At 41.4% G+C, this 21572-nt stretch overlaps 1 protein-coding gene across 21 annotated transcripts in view; it reads right to left on the bottom strand.

Moving 5' to 3' along the window:
- LOC120952469 (transient receptor potential cation channel trpm) overlaps positions 1–21572 on the bottom strand; it is a 71200-nt gene that overhangs the window by 28587 nt on the left and 21041 nt on the right. For 8 of the 21 annotated variants that reach the window (XM_040371803.2, XM_040371805.2, XM_040371807.2 and 5 more), the window contains exons 1-2: positions 6992–7827; positions 3279–3361 (exon numbers count right to left, since the gene is read on the bottom strand). In XM_040371803.2, the coding sequence (XP_040227737.2) occupies positions 3279–3361; positions 6992–7249 (341 nt within the window). In that variant the 5' untranslated portion in view covers positions 7250–7827. Of the gene's footprint in view, positions 1–3278; positions 3362–6991; positions 7828–10503; positions 11174–13684; positions 13754–21572 lie in introns of those variants that run through there. The other 13 variants (XM_049605924.1, XM_040371817.2, XM_040371818.2 and 10 more) reach the window with 4 other exon arrangements.

The raw sequence follows: 21572 nt of genomic DNA, 5'->3' as shown, positions 1-21572 counted from the left end.
AAGAAAAAAAAGCCTTCCGCTTCGTTGTCTTGCACCACACTTTTACGAGGAAATCCTGTTGATTCTTTCCTGTCATAAGAATGATATGCGCTGCACAACTTTGTTTTCGCTGTCATTTGCTTCATTTTATTTCGCTGTTTTTTTATTTCTTGTACCTTAGAAAATTCGCCCACAAACCCTTGACGAGCTCTATCAAGTCGTTGTTTGTTGTTGGGAAAAGTCAAAAATTTGGTTGACTGTTCATTTCCTTCGCTGATTGTTGGCAATGTCTTGGGTGTCCCAGTGTTGGTTTCCTCAAAACAATTTCTCGCATCGAAGATAAGCGTGTCGTGTATTCAGGTAAATGTACGTTACAACAGAATTGTTTTCCAGATTAATTTGTTTTGAATGCTTCACTTTGTTTATTCATGAGAATAAATTGTTATTTGCAAATGTATATTATAGGTAAATTCCTAAGCAATCACATATGAAATAAAATAACATTAAAAAACTATTTGAATTCTAAAGTTCCTAGTCAAAACGATGTCATTTATTCTCATTTCAAGCGCTTTAAAAAATACTCGATAAATTAAATATCTTTCACCAAGAGCAACATCAAGCAATGTGCTACAGCTGAAGAATAAATCATTCCCGAATGCAAAGCATCTCATTTAAATCCCTTTCGTTGCTTTGATTTTCATTTGAATGATAATGAAGCGAAATATCATTACCTTTGATTCCTCAACCATTGGGCTTTTAAATGTGATTTCATCATCTCGCTCCCTGTAAAACAAAAACCGCCACATGGCAGAGACCAATTCAATTTATATTCCCGCACATTAAGATGCTAATGCGCAACGCACCTTCTGTTTCCTTTCCTGTTGCTCTGTCATTTCCCGTCCCTACCAAAAGTACACGTGGGAATGTACACGAAATTTTGAATGAATTAAAATAATCAACTAAATGGAATGGAAATAATGCTGCACATCCCACTACTTTTCCTCCAGCAGCTGAACAAAAGCAACCAATCCGAACCGTTCAACCATTGCATCCGAAAATAGTTACCATTGGAGCTACACGCATACATGTTAGATCGTCTAAGACAGACAACCTCAAGAATTTACCAGATTCATTAATTGACGCACCTTTATAGAACACACACCGCAGACAATTACACCGTTGGAAGGCAGTGATTCAGCAAGAGTGTGCGAGTGTTTAATCAACATTGGTTGGTGGGTAGAGTTTTGTAAGTTCGACAAGACGTCTGCCATACGCAAGCATCTTAAATGAATAATGGATTGTTCATTAGTCAAATCAAACATTCTCTTGCTGATGTGAAAAGTTCAATCGGAAGATATTTGGCCTCAAGCCAACTGAAAACTTCCACATCAATGCGAGTGGCGGAAAGCGTAGCTCTGTACTCAATTCTCCTTGTACGCTTCGAACGATTATATGTTGCATGACTATTTGTACAATTTGTGAAATAGATAAAACTTTTAAACATGATTTAAAGAGATGATTTACTATAATATAAATATATTTAATTTATATTGTCATTTATGCAATACTAGGCGCCTCCATTATCCTTTCAGCATTCAAACAAAAAATAGTCTGTTATTTATGTGTGTACCATTAATAATTAATAAAATTTAAATTCTCTTTGAAAAGGTCTTGCAGTAAAATAATACTATTATCAGCTGTTTAACATTAGCAAGAGAAAAATCATCCAAAATTTCATCGCAGCAAATTCTACGAAGCACCGGGCACCTCCATTATCCTTAAAGCGGCCCTTTAAGGTGTGCCAAAACTTCACTCAAGCAAAGCGTTCGATAAACATCTCGCTCGTCTGAAAGCAAATGATAAAGTTAGTACCATCACGTAAAAGGCAAAAGCTCGGCCGAGATAATTTTCCCATGGGACGCTTTCAATGCGGGACCCTTTCAAATGGTCGAATAAATTTTCATCGTCGCTGCTGCTGTTGCTGCGCTCATGCAGCTCTCAACATCATCCATCAATTTCACAACGACTACACAGACCTGGTCAACCATGAATACACACACACGCACCCACGACAAAAAAAAATTAGATCTTCACAATTTGAACTCCAGAAAGTTCTAAAACGTTCGAGGCCACATGGTCTCTATCTCGGTCGGTGTATTGCACACCATCCTGAACCTGACTAATGGGCAATCGTTGATGCCCGTTGATATTTTCCCCGGGGAGCTATTTTTCATGCCATTTATTACCGATGATAATCGTGCTGATTTAATTCGGCGGGAAAGTTCGGATAAAAAAGCGACGAACCGTGTTACCGACGGGTTCAGGGGAAATAAATATCATGACTTACCCCATGGGAAATTACATTTAATTTATTTTGTTTTATTATTTAGACATGCAAGATATTTTTATCAACAACAAAAAACACATTTTCAGACAGTCGTAAAATTTACATTCAATCTTATGATCTTGCAAAGCAACAATAAAACCAATCCTTCTTCGATCTTTATGAAGCATAAAAAGTGCCATAATTAAAGCACAAAAATACAACTGCCCAACCTGCGCATCCAACCGAACAGAATGGACCAAATGCACTTACATTCCTTCTTCCCTTCCTTACTCAAAGCGCCTTAGACTTCGCTCCGGCAGCCCACGCCGCCTTGGGGTGACTTTTCCCGGCAAAAATTATCGATTTTGCAATAACCGACCTTGCTGTGTCAGGTTGAGTCAGCAGTTTGGCACGGCGGACCACCGAGGTCACGCTTGCTCTGGGTCACCTTTCGGCCCAGGAAAGTGCTAAACGTTTGCTCGCCCGAAAGTAGGTCAAACTCATAAAAACCTCCCGGCATTACTCGCTAGCACGGGCGGCACAGTATTTGTGCACTTGACTTCCTCCTGAACTGTTTGTATGCTCTTTCACAAGCGAACTAGTTATTTGCTGCTCGTTCGATGAAGCAGTTTGGCAAACAAAAGGTGCTATCATTCATGGGCTGCAGCACGGCCCAAACACGACGAGGAAATGCATATTTGAAGGAAAATATTTACATCACGCAAATAATAACGCCACGCTTTGCTGATTGCGCAAAATTATAAACGGAAAGGATTAATTGAACGTAATTAGAATATTAAATGTTAGATAAAGCGACTGAATGACCGTTTTCCCGTGACATGCACTCACTGCTCCACAAATAGTCCACATTAAGCTTGTAAGCATGATAGCGTTAATTCATTTATGACAAGAAGAGCAATATTTATTGGCAAATTTGTCCCGAAATTGAATATTATTTACAATAAATACTTACATATCCTCATTTCTAGGGCTTGGTACAAATTTTATACATTCCCGCTTTTGAAAATTTGCCTCGATCCAGCTGCGTGCGGTGCGCTGTGATATGTGTGTCGATGTTGTTAGATCCATCCACAAGATAGAATAGAACGAGAGAAGAAAGAAAGAGAGACTCTTCAACATTAGACATGTGCAGTTACATAATGTTAAGTTGTCCTTCAAGAGGAACTGAGGTTTGCTGAAGGAAGAGATAAACATTATTTTATTGAAGGTCAGAAATGTCAAATATTTACATCCCAACGGTGCTCATAGTTTGTTCGTGCTTCACTTTTTTTTATACAGCTGTAAACATCCAACGATTAATGTCGAATGCATTTAAACGTATGGTGCAGCTAACTCAGCAGTGTGTGTATCTGACGACTCAAATTGAACCAATAAATTTAACACAATGTACACTAAACAGCTCACTTCATTTGTTGTGCTGCCATCTAGCAAGCGTTTTCTAGCACGAGCCTGCAGAATGTGCGATGACATCGTCATAATCGTTTTTCTTTTATTACGCCAGGTCGGTGTTTCATTACATCGTCCACTACTACCTCTACTACTACTATTACTACTTTTACCACACTATATTGCTAAGGCAACGCCAACGACTCTGGTGTAAAGGAAAAACTATCACACAAGGACAGAGCCGGTGCAAAATTGAATCTGCTTCTACAATTACTGCATGCGGCGATGTACGTAGCAACCGTTTATCATCAAGATGCAGCTGCTCTGCGAACGTGCCTATTTACACACATACCACCCGCGCACACACACACACACACCACGGGGCTACATCCTGCTGCGCGGACTCGTTAGCGACCCCGTTTTCCTTACGTGCACTTCCAGAGCAATCTGCATCTGCACATCATCATGTCGAGCGCCGATCCACCATACCGGACATCGGCTGGCTGGGCGTCTAGCTGCACACCAGGTGGAATGTCTAAAATGCGCAATCGCGCATTTGATTCGTTTTGATGAAACTTATTCAATTACAACATAACATGCATGCAACATGTACCGCCTTGAGCTAGCGGGTGTCGGCTCGCGCATCGCAACTATCGAAACTGCATTCTTCCGTACACTGTCGCAGTATCGCTGCATGCATTAAAGCTTGGTCGCATCGTGCAGCTGCTCCTTTGTGCATGCCTTCATCGGGAAGGACGTGATCTAGCGCGTGTGAATGCAGAAGCTTGAAGCTGTGTGTTTTGAGCGGCACTGTGTTTGAGTGCACTGCATAAAATATGGCTTTTATTTTACGTTTCCCCTTGTGATGTACGCGTTCCGTGCTGTCTGCTACCGAAAATTGCTGTACCGTGCCGCCCGAGCAAGAATCGCATACTCTTGCTCCCGCGCGAGCAGACACGAGGTCGATGTCGATAGTTTTTCGTAGCGCCATTTGCCGGAAACCGGAACCAGTTATTTGAAGTAAAACAACAAAACATAAACCATAACCGTATGTGGATGTGACTAGCGGTACGTGCTTCAAGCAAAGGACCGTACATGTTGTGTGCTGTGTTTTAAGTAGGTTTGATGCTTTTTGTTTTGGTATTTTACTTTATCTCTGACACAACATACATCAGTCGTTTTACTAATGTGGATTTTAAGTATATGTGATTGATTGTAGTACGATAATAGTTGCACAGAGAATTGCTAGTGATTGATAACTGTTTTAAGAAACATATTTGAAAATACTTTATCTTTGAAAATGCATATAAGTTATATGATACAGTTAAATAGCGTTAAAAATCTATAGATAATGATAATTAAAAACAAATAAAGTTTATCACAATTATTATTATTATATTCACATTGTTCGTTTTACTTTCACAACTTTATGGATTTTAATAAATGATATTTGTAATGCTTATTTTTCTATGCCAATCATTATAGTTTGAAAGGAACTGTTGGATTGAGTATGTGTCAAACTATTAATTTACCTTATCTTTGCTCATAGCCAAGCCAACTTACGTTTCAGTGCCAATTCGTGTAGGGAATGTTGTGTTGGTAAGCCAATAGTGACAACAATAAAACATCACAACAACAATAATATAAGCTCATTTCTACAAGATAGCCTTGATCAAGGTGGATTGATTTCAAACTTTTAAAAGCATGCACTTTATTATATATATCTTGTAATATCATTGCTGTTAAATACTCTGTAAAACTTTCAAATTTGTACACGAAACAGGAAGAAAAACTAAACATTAAAAACAAATAAAATTGGTCATTCTGCAGAGCGCTAACCCTAATAATCAACTTGCTTAAGATAATTACATTTTTCATAATAAATGTATGCTACTAACTTAACTAATTAAATTTTTACTATAAAAAAAATACTTCAAACGCATACTGAAACATCGACAGCAACACGAAAACATATCCGGCCAAAACAAACGTAAATCATTTAATGAAACGTTAACAGTAACGATCAAACCATATTAGGCGCTTATGTTTTCCAAATTGGCTTTGCACGCCTCGCACACAGCTACCCCAAAACGAAAGCCGTTTCGTGGCAATCCGCCTAGAACGGAGCCGTTCATCGTTATAGTGGAAATAGCTTTGAACACCCACGGCCGGCACGAAACCGCCCTACAAAACGCTAGCAAAATAAAGCGAATCGACGAAATTAAGTTGCCACCAGAGTGTATTTACCATTGATTGAATCACTGTCGACGCCGGCATGTTGTTGAAAGGCACACGCTGGCATCATCTGCCAAGCCGTTGAACAGCATATTCAAATCCACCAACCCTACACCATTTTGGACAGTTCAAAACGAACGAAAAGCGGACACTTCTACAGGTCGTTTACATTATTTCCTTCCATTTTTCTATGCGCTTCCCAATGCTCTAGCAGCATAATAACATTCACAATAACGGTTATAGTACTACAATGGCATCCCATCCAATCGGAATTCTATACGGGGGCGTACCTAAACCTGGTTAAAAATAACTCGCGAAAATCCTAGCACGACATCCAACGGTGCAGCCAAGCGTTGTCAGCTCTAACAAAGACTTTTTAATCAACTTGAGTTATACATTGACACTTGCAATAGCTACGCAAACTCTACAGGAAGGATTAAAATGTTTGCTCCCAAGGCAACCCGATTACTTTACACTATTTCCTCGTATTGTGGAACGTTGATAAAAAATAATTAGAAATTGGAAATTTAAAAACTACACCGTATGAAAAAGAATAATTTTATTCATCATATGACCGGTAGCCCAATCCACCGACACAGTGTATCCACATTGCTGTACTTTAAAATTAATCAAAACAAAAGCAACATTTGCTTACCGTAGATACATTCATTTGCTTCCTTTCCACAACTGTTTGCGGTAAAAGTTTTATTTTTCAATTTCAAGCTACACCTGCAAACGAGTTACACTTTACCAGCAAAGAAATCCCTTTTGCTTCCACGACCAGCTTCGACTACCAGCACACCAACCGCATACAAATATGCAAACAGTTCATGAAAATTAGAGTGAATATTGAATGAAATCATCTTTGCCGGGCTACCCTCCCGAAAATTCACTTACATCCACCGGTCGCACCAACATCGTGCGGAGTCTCTGCACGGTGTCATTTATTAAAGCATTATTTTTTTTTTCCTTTTCCTGCCCTCACTCCCTTTCCATTAGCAAACCACCCGCACAGCAACAAAAATACCACCGCAAAATCTTTACCTTCACGTGAAAAACCTGGTACAGCGAGGCCACGTTCAAGTCGAACGGTTCCACAATCGACGAACGCGACGAGATGGACGAGCTTTCGAAGTAAAGCGACGGTGGCGGTGGCGACGGTGACAATGGTGGCGTTGCCGCAGGATCCGAGGATTGCAGCGTGCGAAGCTTTTCGCGCAACACTGGCAGCAGGGCCGCATGTTTCGGGTCGTCGGTGAGGTAGCTTTTCTTCGATTTTACTTCCATTTTCTCTTTCAACATTTTCGTCGGTTCGTCGGTCAAGCGCACACTGTACGGGTGGGGGAGGGAAAACGAGAGAACGGTGCACAACTTTCCCAGAAGAACGATGACCGTACGAGCATTAGCAATCACAGCACACTCTACATACTACACACACGCACACACCCCTGGCCACACTGGGGCTGCTGGTCAGCATCAGCACCGGCACTGTTGCAAATGTCCCGACTGCTTCCAAAACACACACACACAAAAACTCCGCTTGTCGTCCTAAACCTACAGCGACAAAACGATACCTTCCCATTATTCCCAGGCACCGGGACCGAACGCGATACCAATTTAGATACGGACCGACCGATTTACGGACCGAAAACGAACAGCCACCTCGGGAACCGGCTCTAATCTGCTATCGCCAAAGATAGCCCGCCCCGTAACGGTCGGATGTGTTTAACATTACGCAGTAATTACGACTTCATTAAGCGTGCCGGGTGTAGGGGAAAATTCATCCTAATTTAGGCCAGCCAAAACCGGGAAGCTCAGTTCACCATTCATGATAGCAGAGCATGAAAATGAGGGAAAAAGAAATAAATCCCACCCTACCCGCAACCCAGCAAAAAAAAACAAAAAAAAGAACATCTAAATGGACCGGAACACAACGGGTGACAAGTTAGTACCGTAAGCTAGACCGATGGTCTCTTGCACCATCATTCGGATACGGAAAAATGATTTGAGAATGGTCCAGTGGCCAGGGAAGTCAAATTGATTACAAAAAAGTAGCTTTTATACAACGTTTATAGGAAAGGGCTAATTTAAGTATTAAAAACAATGGTCAATTTTTGGGGTCTTTTTAGTTATCAAGATCTACAAAGGTTGGAGCTATATTACATAAGTTGCACAACCCTGAAAACGTTCAAACGTGTGCAGGTCTTTAAACGTATTGTGCTCGACACAACTTGCCTTTTTACTTTAGTTTCACTTCGTATCTAGATACTGTGAGTCATACAGCAAACGCCCTTACGACTCAATTGCTACATCTACTAAGCTTAAATGGATTAAGCCAATGGAGGACCAAAAGACGGAAAGAATAACAATCTTACTAAAACAAATGAGTCAGCTAGTAAACGAGTTACTGTTTTATATAAAAAAGTGTTCTTGAAACATACTTAAATCAACTTTCGATTACCAAGGAAACCATAAAAAAACAGTATATCTCCAATAAGATTACATATAATGATCGTAATTATGAGCAACATTTCACTTTATAGCACAAAATTATGAAAAATAGCTCCAATTTGCTGCTACTTGAGTAAAAAACCCCCCAAATCGAAACAATCACAAATCGTCAAGTCAATCAACCGCATTTACCCACACGTGTAACATCAATTTAACCTCAAAAACTTTATATTCTATGTTCGACCTTCCCACATGCCACTGGATGCTGATCTCCCCCTATGATATCTTCTTACGATTTGTAGTCTAATCAAAGAAGAAACCATTTCCTGAGATAGCACGTGCACGATGATTGCTGAGATAATTTATCATCGGTGACTGCCCCACATGCGTCACCCCTCTCGAGGTCGTTCAAAATCTTCTCCAGAAGCTACGAAAAACGAACCGCGTGTCTATTCAAACCCATTTACTACACTATAATTGGGCTCTCTTGTTACTCCTCTAGCGGACCTGGGCAGCATCGATCTGATGAAACGACAACTAGCTCAGTAACATTCAGCCAACCTACGCGCTTACGTTACTGAAACACATCCCAAGGAAAAGGCTTAAACGAACGCGTTCATTTGCTCCACTGAAGCTCTAAATACTTGAATGCTGCTGCTGCTGATCGCAAGGTTTCTTCTCTTGGAGACGGTAATGAACATAATTTCACTAGCAGCCCACCTCATCTCCCGATCTGCATCCTCTGCTATGGCTTATCGCGCTTCCCTGCCTGAGATTATCAACCCGTTGCCATATTTCAACCGGTGTCCACGAGACGACTTCAAACTACCCACTTTTTTGTGATTTTTTCATGCGTGCTCCAGTTACCCAGTGCGCAGTCGGAGGGCATAAATTTGCACTTGACGGATGCCTTCAAGCAATGCTGGAGTAAAATGGCGTGAGATGGTAAAATATAAGCAGTAGTTGTGAAAGAAAAATCCACCCCCACGATAGTAATTCCAGCCCGTAGTTAGAGTGCAAAAGTTTTTTACCCCGTCGCCAAGGCATCGCCAACGGGGCAAAACAAGTTGTGCCATTACTTTTTGATGGAAGTTCCCTTTTTCGTAACCGGCCAGCACAGCACGGCCAGCCAACTACACGCAGCGTTGGTTTTTGCGTTGCTCTGCTCGGCAGCAGTTGCTGCTGTTAAAAGGACGCATAATCCAGATGCTAATGGGGCAACCGGAAAGCAGCACTGGCGAGCTGCTGCGACGAATAAATGCATTATCCCTTTGTTTCATTGTACGGCAAAAAGGTGTAGCACGAACGATAACATCACTTTCATTACTAGCGCACGTGCTGCCACCGGTTGGGTGGCGAGGTTGGAGAAAACGCTTTTTCTCCGAACTGGAGCCACGCAATAGCTTTTGCTGCTACTACTTTTCCTGCTGCGATGGCATCGTTTTATGAGCGTAAAAAACTTCTAATATAATTTTTCTCTTTCATTGGCTACACTCGTACACTTGCACTCACCCACTTGGTCAGTGGAACACTTTCCTTCAAAAAAAACCCTTAACACATATTACAACATCACAATAAACCAACCACTGGAACGAACTGCGGTCAGTACACCACCACACCAACCAACGAACAAACTTTTTTTTTCCACGCAACAGTCGTTGTATACGTCTCTTTCAAACGGTAGCAACGGGAAACTAAACTCAGAGAGACCAGCTATATGCAGCTGCCGTGAACCTGCATTACGATGTGTTATCACATCGCCTGTACCGATGTTCGGCTGATAAATGTTTTCTCCTCTTTACAGATAAAACTTCAGCACGGGTACAGTGTGCATGACTCTAAAATGTGTGAAATTATCTCTCGATATTGTGCCGGTGAACGTAACTTGCCTCTCACACGCACACCAACAACCTCAAGTCAGGAGTGTCAAACCATTTCATGCTAGTATTAATTTGACGGCATCTTAACCTTGACAAAGTGAAAAAACTCTTAAACCACAAAATAGTTTTTCTCTTCATGTACCGCTTTTTATGATTTCAAATGTTTCGTATAGCATAATGTTCCTTAACATAAGTTACCATTTAATAGCATTTATATGAAATTACCTTGAAACCTAGCAAAGGTCTATATTCAAACATATTATTAAAGCACTCTGACATTTTCATGTATGGCTATTGAACCATTTTCAATACTTTTTCAAAGTAGTTAAACGAAATAGAAATTGAATTCATAAATCACATTCACTCATACAGACACTATCTTTGATTTTAGCTCTCTGTTTACCACACAGCAACAACAAACAACCGCAACTTAGCTATTGCAGCTTCGAAATAGTAATACAACCAGTTATGAGCATACTATGCGCACCAGTTTCAACATCACAAACAACTAAAGTCACAACTAGATATTTAGACCAAGCACTGCCGCAAGACAATACATTTGCCATCGACGACTGGCGTGCGTGAAACGCTCACAGCTAGGAGAAAGTCACCACGTTTGGGACAAACACTGTGAAACGTCCAATACCAGCTGCTTCTTGCGCTGTATGTCGTGTGTTTACTGATTAGAAATTTTAATAGCCACCCTTTGGCTGTGTGTTCGTTTGGCTTTGGTGCGACTTGAACCAACACCACGACGCGCACGACGATGCACGTGGCGTCGTGAAGCAATCGGACAATGAATTCGTTTGTAAATAAAGGCAGCCGCAAGCTAGTGTTGACAGTACTGTTGAGTCAAAATAATTGATAACAAGCGTTCCTAAATTTGGTTTCGAAGAGATTGGAGAGACGTATTCCCGAATTTTGTAAATTTGGAGTAATTTTCTAATATATTCAATACAATTCGTTTCATATTGGAAAGTTATCATATTGGAAAAGAGCATTACACGCCAACCTACAATATACGAATTTTCCCTTCTCACTAAATAGCCACCAATTGAGGCATTTTGCTTTACACTTCTGCGCGTAACAAATTGGACGCAGTCCCATACCGATTCGGACACGCCGAAACGACCACCCCCTAAGCGCACTTAACCACAGTTGACCACACACTACACGCCAGCGCCCGACCATCGGAAACACTCACAGCCCTTCGGGGCACAATTGAGTTCACGGAACAAAAATAAACCGCTTTGTAGCGCTCTGCTTCATCGTTACGATCGATTCGGTACGATGGTATGAGTGGCCCCTGTCAATGATGATCGGCCGATGCGCACTCGACGGGCATACTTCACCAAGCGATAATCAAAACCACAGCCAATCGCATACAAATGTTGGTGGGCTAACGGCCACATGGTTTGACAGCACATTGGAACTAACAAAAACAAAAGCGATTTTCATGGTATTGATATGTTTTTTTTTTAATGGTGTTTGTGACGCAAACAATTAACATCATTTATTGGCGTGAATAAAGTGGCATACTGTCGATCGCAGCACTGAACCTACCGGGCACGTATGGCACGAGAATGAATGTGTTGAAAGCAATTGTTTAGAAGAAGAAAAAATGACAACGTTTCATATTACCGTGACTTTCATAAACAAGCAAGCCCTTCACACAGATATGCTTTTGTGTCAGTATTCGGGAAAAGTGAAAATCTCTTAAAATTTTAAATAATGAACAAATATGAAACCAATCTTGAAAACATTTCTAACCAATTTAACCAATAACGTGTAGTTGAAGATGAAATAAGTCTTCATAGCATGAGTAGCATACGAATTTCATTTGCATTCCACTTGCCGAGCCAAATACCTCCCACCCTGCCGTTGGCAGTGATTTATCCGTTGGCAGCAAATTTGAAGCACAAGTTCAACCATCATTTATTTGCAGCACAACATCCAACCAGGCACACTTGGTGGTTCGTAAAGTTGTAGGTATAATTTACCAGCCACCCCTCAAAAAACTAACTACACTCATCCGACCCACTTACACGGGCTACCTATACCGACCTGAGCGAAAAAAGCTAAAAAAGCTTGCCACCATTCCCCTTCCCCTAGCCACCAGTGCCAGTGTGTCAGTCCACCCGGGGTAGTGGAAATCACATTTCGAGGAAGTTCACAATTTATTCATACTGCTTCGCTCCACGCACTGGGCTCCCGGATGCTCTTTACCGGGATTCGGGTTCATGCTGAACCTCAAGCGCTGGACCACCGAGAGCTTTGACGGTGGATTTGTTTACCACACGGGACTGCTGCTGCCCGAAAATTCGTTATTAATCTCGGACACACACTCACCTCCCCCAGAAGTTCGAGCCAGCCATCCCCCGTGGGGGAATTTTATCATTAGGTCGGGGAATCTACCACGCACCACCAGCCCACTGCAATGTGAGGCTGTCATCGCGACCACGGTCCAATGGTATGCAAAATGTAGAGCAACAACAAAAAAAAACATACATTTCTGATCATTCTCGCTGGGACTGAGTTTTGCCATGTTCGCTCCTTCGCCAAAGGTATACGCCAATTTGGCCCGAAACCCTCGACGGGCACTGCGTCTGCATAATTCATTCCCATACCAATATAACACCTCAATGCTTCGGCTGTTGATGCTTTTACAGCATCCACGACCGTGAGATGACATCAGAGGTGGGCGAAAAAATGTCGTTCGTCATCTTCTCATTTTATCGTGTGTTATTTAAATTTAATACGAGCATAAAATTGTGGACAGTGTAGAATCACGACCAAAGCGCCCAACGCGTTAAATCAATGTGTTGCGCGGGACGGTGATAGGGTGGGGAAATATTCGGAACCAAATGGTGGTAATGCAATTGTGCCACCATTGCCAAGTCATGCGGGCGTGAAACATTCGAGCAATATTTATGCACCATTCCGTTGAGTTTATGGTATCCGGTAACTAACGTTAACTCTGAATAAAGGAAGCAAAAGCATCAATTTGGTAATTTTATTTCTTCACTCCAAATTGAAGCAGAAGGAAACTCTATGTGATCACAGCTTTAGCGTATCATCAGGATCAGGATCATCAGTATCACTTATCAGCATTTTTACAACAAAAACAAACCATTGCAAACTTTATAAAGCTCTCAAAAACTATCTACTTCATATGATCAAGCATACTGAACATAATAATAAAGAGCAGAAAACGCCTTAAATTATAAAACATTAAACCAGAACAAACAATAAAACACGTATCTAACGTGCATCACGCAATAACGAATATAAAAATGTATATTATAATTTTACAAAAAAAACCTAAAACATGTGTAAAATAAAAGCCACAAGTAGTACATATAATCGCAACGTGTTTAAAACTGACAGTTAGATCGGCAAGACTTACCCTTGGCACGGTGATATTTATCAATCCTAAGCAGATCTTCCGCAAACCCCATCCTAGTTTTCCTTGTATCTGGTGGGGTTGTATGGTAGTGTGTACGTGTGTGTGTGTATGTTGTTTTTATTTCGATTCGATTGTTTAAATGTGGTTTTGTTTAACATTATTTGCAATATCGAAGTGCCCGATCGTTTCCATCGACATTAAAGCAATTTATTCGTGAGATTATTCGTATTATCATCGCGAGTCACATTATTGTTTAAACAACGTTTGTTTCGTTTACATTTGACAGCATGATTTTAAAAACAATTTCATTTATTAACGAAACCCGAAGCGTGTTTACCATTGAATTATAGGAATTTGAAAAGCGAAACACTCAAAACACATTATCAAATACGTACAGAGAATTTTACGATAACAAACGGGTGGGGTGGATGTTAGGCGGGATTTGAAACAACATGTGGACATACAGGTTCAGAGAGGTTGAAAGGGTTGTAATATTGTGATTTTATGTTCATTTGGTTGGAAAACGAGGGGGTTTTGTTAAGATAGCGTGACAGCACAGAAGAAGTTAGTTAGAAGAGATAGAAAAAAACAGCATAAACGGAAATATAGAAAGAGAGAGAGAGAGAGAAATAGGAAAACAGTGGTTAGAAAATGCGCTGAAAGAAGAGGTAGTGGGTGGAGCTTGTGCGGATGTGTGTGCAGCATCAAAAAGAACACAATGTGCGATTCAATGAGGGTAAACACAAAAGACTAAAGATTTCAAGCAGCTAGTCAAATGGTGCAATGCATTCGTCAGCTCTCCGTTCGTCAGCTCTCTAATGAATGAACATTAGTGTTTGATAGTGGCAAGAAAGAAGCAAAGGCTAGAGTTACACTACTCACTAAACTTTCCACAACGCACGCTTGCAACGACGCTAATTGTGGCAAACGGGACCGGGCGCTAATCGAAAACCATTCTTCAGCTCGTCAGCTTGCCTTACAGATCCCGCATTTGCAAAACTTTCCGGCGCCCAAGCTCACCGCACGAAAACGATGTCAATTAAAGAGCTGGCTACATTCTTTCTCATCCTCCCACAACAACCGCCAGACGTCCACGCTCGTTTTGCTATTAGCGTGTGGCAGAACTTTTGTTCGATCATCACTGAGGGAACGTTTTCGTGCAACCGACAGCTTGCAGTGAGCAAAGTTTGACACGTCCATTGATGTGACTGGAGCGATCCAATCGGTAAGTTTGGGGCCAAATAACTTCCCTTCAGATGGTGCGTGATTAGTTCGGGAAAGTATTGGACAATGAAATTGTGTGACTTTGGTCTGATAAGTAGAGCAAAACCAGTTTCGTGCCAGTACTGGTAGAGATTTGGGAGTAGCTAGAACATAGGTTACTAGCAAGCAATGCAGTTCTATCTATCGTTGATCTTTATGAGAATAAATTTTCATTTCTTATGAATTCGTGGTCTACCTTCTTTTTGAAGCTGTTAACTGCTATTCAACAAATCTTTTTTGTTATGTTTCTGATTCATATTGATTGCATTTGTAGTATAGCTACTTCAACACATTTGACCTACATTTTGAGACACATTCATAGAATACTGCATTGCTATAAAAAAAAAACAGCGTTAGCGTTCTCGGAACAACATGTTTGGTCCAACGGGCGAAACAATTTTCGCCAAATGTTTCATTATTGTATTATGTCATTTCAAAAACCACCAAACGAGTGTATAGTAGACTCACAACACATTTAGATACACACTAAATTAGACATAAACTGCCCTAAACGCTTTAATATCATATGCAACATTTATTAAATTATTAAAGTTACTAATTATTAAGTCATCCATTAGAATTTGTTCCTTATCTTTTATCGTTTTTTTTCTGTTGTGGCATATTCTAGTCTTCCATCATTCATGCATGTAATTGTCTGTTCCTTCATGCTGGAATAATGATTTCGAACGATTGATTTCTTCCCACAACCAAGGTCTGAAAACCACTCATCACACCCGCCACAAACCACAACAATGCAGTGAACATGAATCAGCGTCCAACTCAAAACATCATACTGCGTGCCAACCATTGTGGAAAATTCCATCAAATTAGCGCAGCAGAAGAAAAAAGATCCATTTAATTACACGTTCTAACCCCGGGGCTGAGAATGGTAGTAATTAAAACATGCCCAGAAGGATTACAAACGATTTTCCGCATTCTCGCCTCGGTAAAAACGAACCGCAAAAGGGACAGCGAGGCAGCGAACCGCGCTCAATGGTCCAGTTTTGAGCTGGTGGCACGTTTGACGGTTGCTAAGGCACAACAACAATAAGCCACCCCACTGGCAGGTCCACTAACTTAAGTCACATTTTGGCCGTCCTCAAACACACAATCTCTGCGGTTATTAATAATTTGCCACTATTTCGCAACGCATTCATTGTTGAATCGAAACAACCATTTTGTTGGTTTTTCTTTACCATCCCACGGTGGGGACGAGAGCACGGTTGTTACAAGGTGGCAATGGAAGACCTATCAGTATTCCTCAACGCGGTTCATCAATTCAGCAGTCAAACAGGTTGCCGGCAGGCCCGATAAGGCTATCCGGTATGGCATCCTCGTCACAAAAAACGCTTTCCCATATTTACAAAGGCTTCACTTCACCGCACCACGAAATTGATTGAATATATTTTCGCTCGAAGCTGCTCGAACACCAGAAAGAAAAAGAAAAAAAATCCTTCGCCAAAATCAATCTCACTTTCAAAAGTGGAACAATCGGCTCACAAACAAACGTCGGAATCGATCGAGAAAACAAAGCCATTCAAACGGCCGCTGTTGCAAAACAGTCCAGCGCAACAGGTCCCGGGAAAGGATCGTGCCGTGACCGGTCGGCCCATATCGACACTTGAAGCGAAGTGACTTTTCCAAGAACCATCACGAAGTGGAGCTGTTGTAGATGGGACTCTTTGTGCGGGGTAAAGCTATAGGCCTGTGTTTGTCTTTAAGCTTCTCGGACCTATCCCACCGCGGGTGGCGGTACGGTTACTTGCGTCGTGAATAATTCATTAAACCGTAAGACAAAGAGGAAAGCCGACATTTTTTGTGCAATATTTTCCCGCTGCCCGCGGGGCAGGTGGGGAAGAAAACACGCTTGAATAATGTAACTAGCATTCCCACGGGGCTACCACCGTGTCGTTCCGAACGGGATATTATATCGATTGATTTCGCTCTCCCTAAAATGGCAATAATGATCCGGTGGTTGCGGTTTGAGAGTGTGAAATAAAAATAATATCAACATTACAATTGATATTCTATTGTAATGTATTTTTGTGAATTATATTGAATTTTTAAGTACAATTTATTAACTTAACTCATGTTTTCATTTTGAAACTAACGTTATATTTAACGTTTTGTTACTATGAAAAATCTGCTTACTCTGCAATTAATTGTAGCAAATTAGAAATATTTGGCACATCACTAATCCTCCAATGATTTTGTGCATGATTTGAAACATAAAGTTTCACTAAGAAAAAGGCCATATTCAAGTTGTTGAGTAGCGCTACGATTCGGAAAGTAAATCTTTTGGCAAAACCTTTTTTACATGCACTTTTGATAAGATCGCATAAAAAATTAGTTTTATTTGCTTCCGTATTGTTCGACTTCCTTTTTGCTACTGACCTTTCCTCCACTCTCTCTCTTTCTATCTCTCACACTCTCTCGTTTTGTCGCTCTCATTTCTCTTCTTCTCGCAAATCGCACACTTTGCGGAAGCAGTTTACCGCGTTCAAGAAAGGCCTATTTACCTTGTCTATAGACCTATATCGGATTCTGCGGTCGTACCTTACACCCCCACCCGTAATCCTGGTCTGGTATCACAGGCCAGTGTTACTTTATATCAACGACCGCTAAATTACACGTCCCTCTTTTAAATATTCCACTTGCAGTTCTTACTAATGCTTGACGGCACCTATCATCTTTAGAAAGTATAACCTCCTCTATAACTCCTCGTATCCATTGTTTTCTGTTTTTTCCTTCTGCTATGAACACTATATCTCCTTTCTTTAAAGGGTTGGACTCGGCGAACCATTTCGATCTATTATTTATGCCTGGCAAATATTCATATATCCACCTCTGCCACAACTGTTCCACGTATAATTGTGATAGCTTATACTTATCGCGAAGCGCTTCTGCATTATTAGGGCTTGCTGAGACCAAATGTGGTTCATTTGGAGATACTCCCCTTAAAAAATTGTTCGGACTTAGCGCGTCCGACGATTCATCCGCCACATACGTTAAAGGTCGCGAGTTTACCAGGTCTTCAGCTTCCGTGATCGACGTAAGAAGGACTTCATCTGTCAATCGCTTTCCTTCTTGTAGAACCTCTAAAGCAGCTTTAACAGTCCGCACCATTCTCTCCCATGAGCCGCCCATATGCGGTGTACCGGGTGGAATGAATCGCCAAGAAGTTCGCGCGTTAGTCAGCTCGTTGGCGCATTCTTCGTCGACCGCCTGCATCCGTTCCACTAGTTCCTTACTGGCTGCCTTCAAATTCGTCCCATTGTCTGAAATAAATTCTGAAGGAGGGCCTCGACGGCAGATAAATCTTCTAATAGCCATTAAACATGACGATGCACTCAAATCGTAGGCTACTTCTAAGTGCACCGCACGTACTACAAGACATGTGAAGAGGACAATCCACCTTTTTTGACGACTGCGACCTACCGTCACCTCGATTGGGCCGAAATAATCGATTCCGACACTGCTGAATGGGCGTTGCGTGTTGCTGATCCTTTCAGGAGGTAATGGTGCCATTCTGGGAACTGCCGGCCGACTTCGCTTGACTTTACACCAAACGCAACCGCTTACGGTTTTTCTCACTGCTGCATTCATATTTATAATGAAGTAACGTTGCTTAAGATCGTTTTTCACTGCCTCTCGAAAAGCATGTCCATGCTTTTCATGGTACCACTGAATGATTTTTCCGGTGATGGAGTGGTGCCTGTGCAGAATGATTGGAAATCTTAAATCAAAAGGAAGTACTTCTTCATTAATGGTGCGCCCTTCCATGCGAATAATTCCATCGCCGTCGATCAATGGTGTTAGGCGATATAACATGCTCGACTTCTCAAGAGGAATCCACTCTTCTGCTGACAAATTCATGTTATGTCTCAATACCTTTAGTTCATCTCCGAAACATTCCGCCTGAGCCATTTTTAAGAGAATACACTCTGCTTTATAATGCTCTTCTTTAGTTAAAGGAACGTTTAATTTTTTCCAATTTGCCGTGATTATTTTCTTCCGCTGTAGTTTGGTCGCTTTTAATGTTTCTAGCTCTTTCCCATCTCGTCTACGTTTACAATTGGATATAAATCTAATCACACATGCCATAGTGCGAATTAGTATAGTCCATTTTGAGATACGTGTCACATCAATGAGGGGTTTCTGGAGATCTACCTCATGGTACAGGTGAATTGCGCGTAATCCTTCTTCAGTGTTTGCGCCAATACTTGGTTGATTTGGCCATTCTAATTCATTTTTGTATAAAAATGCAGGTCCTTTGAGCCATACTGCTTCCGGATCGAAACACCATTCTTTACAACGTTTCGTCAGTTTATCTGCTACATTTTCATTCGAAGGAGTCCAGCGCCAATCCATCACACTCGACGTTTCCAAGATTTCACCAATCCGGAAAGCAACAAAGGGTTTGTATCGATGTTGGTCGGATCGTATCCACGATAATACGGTACGAGAATCGCACCAGAGAAATTGCTTCGTAATTGCCAATCTATGCATTTTCTTTACTGTGTTCACTAACCTTGCGCCTAGAACTGCTGCGCATAGCTCTAACTGTGGAATCGTACGTTCTTTGATAGGTGCTACCTTTGATTTGCTCATCACCAAAGCACACTGGATGCTATCAAAGAACACGGCTCTGAAGTACGCTACACACCCATATGCAGATTGACTAGCATCCACAAACACATGCAATTGAAGCTCTTTGATCTGTTTTGTAGAAAACCCACCAAAATATGCTCGCGGGATTTTAATCGCTTCGATTTTTGGCATCAATTGTCTCCAATTTTCCCAATTTTTTAGCGTCGAATAGTCGATGGGTTCATCCCAATCGCATCCAGTTCTCCATAACTCTTGAACGAGCATTTTTCCTAACACTGTGAATGGTGTTAGGTATCCCATTGGATCAAACAGCGACATCACGCAACTGACAACTATTCTCTTCGAAGGGTGATCATTTTCATAAGCTTTAGAAGGTGGTGCGAATTGAAATGTGTCATCCTTTACATTCCACATTATGCCCAGAACTCGATCAACTTTCGTAATACGCTCTGAACATTTCTCTTTAAATTGGATTGATAGCGCAGGATTTTGTTCTCCCATTTCCTCGCTAAATCCTTTTCCATTACTGACCCAATTTCGTATATGGAAACCACCTTTTGAGTGTACATATGTTACTTGCTTTGCCAATCGTACTGCTTGTTCTATTGAATCCGCACTATCATAATAGTCATCAACGTAGTGTCGGTTCTTTATTGCATCGCAAGCTTCAGGATATGTCTCACTATACTCGTCGGCATTCTTATTTTTTACAAACTGTGCCGAACATGGCGAGCATGTTGATCCGAAGGTGGCAACATCCATAACGTATGTTATTGGTTTCTCATTTTCTGGGTCAGGGAACAAGAATCTTTGAGCTTGTTTATCTTCCTTTCTAATCGCAATTTGGTGGTACATCTCTTTGATATCTCCACCAAATCCAATTGGACCTTCTCTGAAGGGACATATAACCGATGGCAGCGAGCAAAGCATATCAGGGCCCTTTAGCAATTCCGTGTTCAAAGACACACCTCTAACGGTTGCAGCTGCATCCCAAACTAATCTGAGTTTTCTTGGTTTGTTTGGGTTTTTTACCACATTAAGTGGGAGATACCATACTGAAGCAGGGTCCGTTTCATCTAACTCTTTTTTAGTCACCTTATGAGCATAATTCTTTAATTCATACTCTTCTATCATCTTATGTATGGCTTCTTCCAGTTCCTTGTCCTTCGCCATTTTTCGTTTCAAACCATCTAAACGCCCTTTTGCCATTTGGAAACTGTCAGGAAACTTTCGTTCATCTGATTTCCAAAGGAGTCCCGTCTCAAATCTGTCACCTATACGCACCGTGGTCGCTTGCAAGATATCGTTCGCTCTGCGATCTTCTTTAGCTACTGGCAGCTTGGCTCCAAGAACGTCAGAATTTTCTAGAGTGTATTGCATTCTTAAAACGTCATACAGCTCTTCGTTGGTAACTGGAACGATAGTATGGTAATTAATGCGTTCATTTGGTATATTGCTTACCGTACTCTTCGGGCCATAAATTGACCAACCGATCTTGCTTTTCACGGCGATTGGCTCTCCTGGCTTGCCAATTTTCGACTCCATCGGGGCAAATAAATGCAGGTTGTCCAGTCCTAGCAGTATCCTCACGGGCTCATTTGCCGCCTCTTCAATTGGCACACCTTTCAGGTGTGGGTATTGCTGCTGTAGATAACGATAGGACTCTCTTTGAGAAGGAAGCACAAGCTTTTCCACGGTTCGTGCTCCCTTTAGTAGAAAGCTCTCTGATGATCCTCTTGTGGATAAAACGACATCGATTTTCCTTGACTTATCTTCCCGTCGTTCGACGTCTGCACTCCAGCTCACCACTAGCGGCTCATTTACGCCTTGAATGCCAAGCGCAACAGCAACTTCATCCTCAACAAATGTTCCCGAAGCCCCTTCGTCCAGAAAGGCCACCGTATCATAAGTACGATCACCCGCCGATAACGTAACTGGCATCGTTCGAAAAACCGTGGAAGGATATTTTCCACGATGTGCGTTGCACGCAGCTTCCACTAGGGTAGACGTCTGA

The sequence above is a fragment of the Anopheles coluzzii genome, chromosome 2 (assembly GCF_943734685.1).
Source record: "Anopheles coluzzii chromosome 2, AcolN3, whole genome shotgun sequence".
Taxonomy (NCBI): Eukaryota; Metazoa; Arthropoda; class Insecta; order Diptera; family Culicidae; genus Anopheles; species Anopheles coluzzii.
This window is presented reverse-complemented; position numbering and strand designations above follow the sequence as displayed.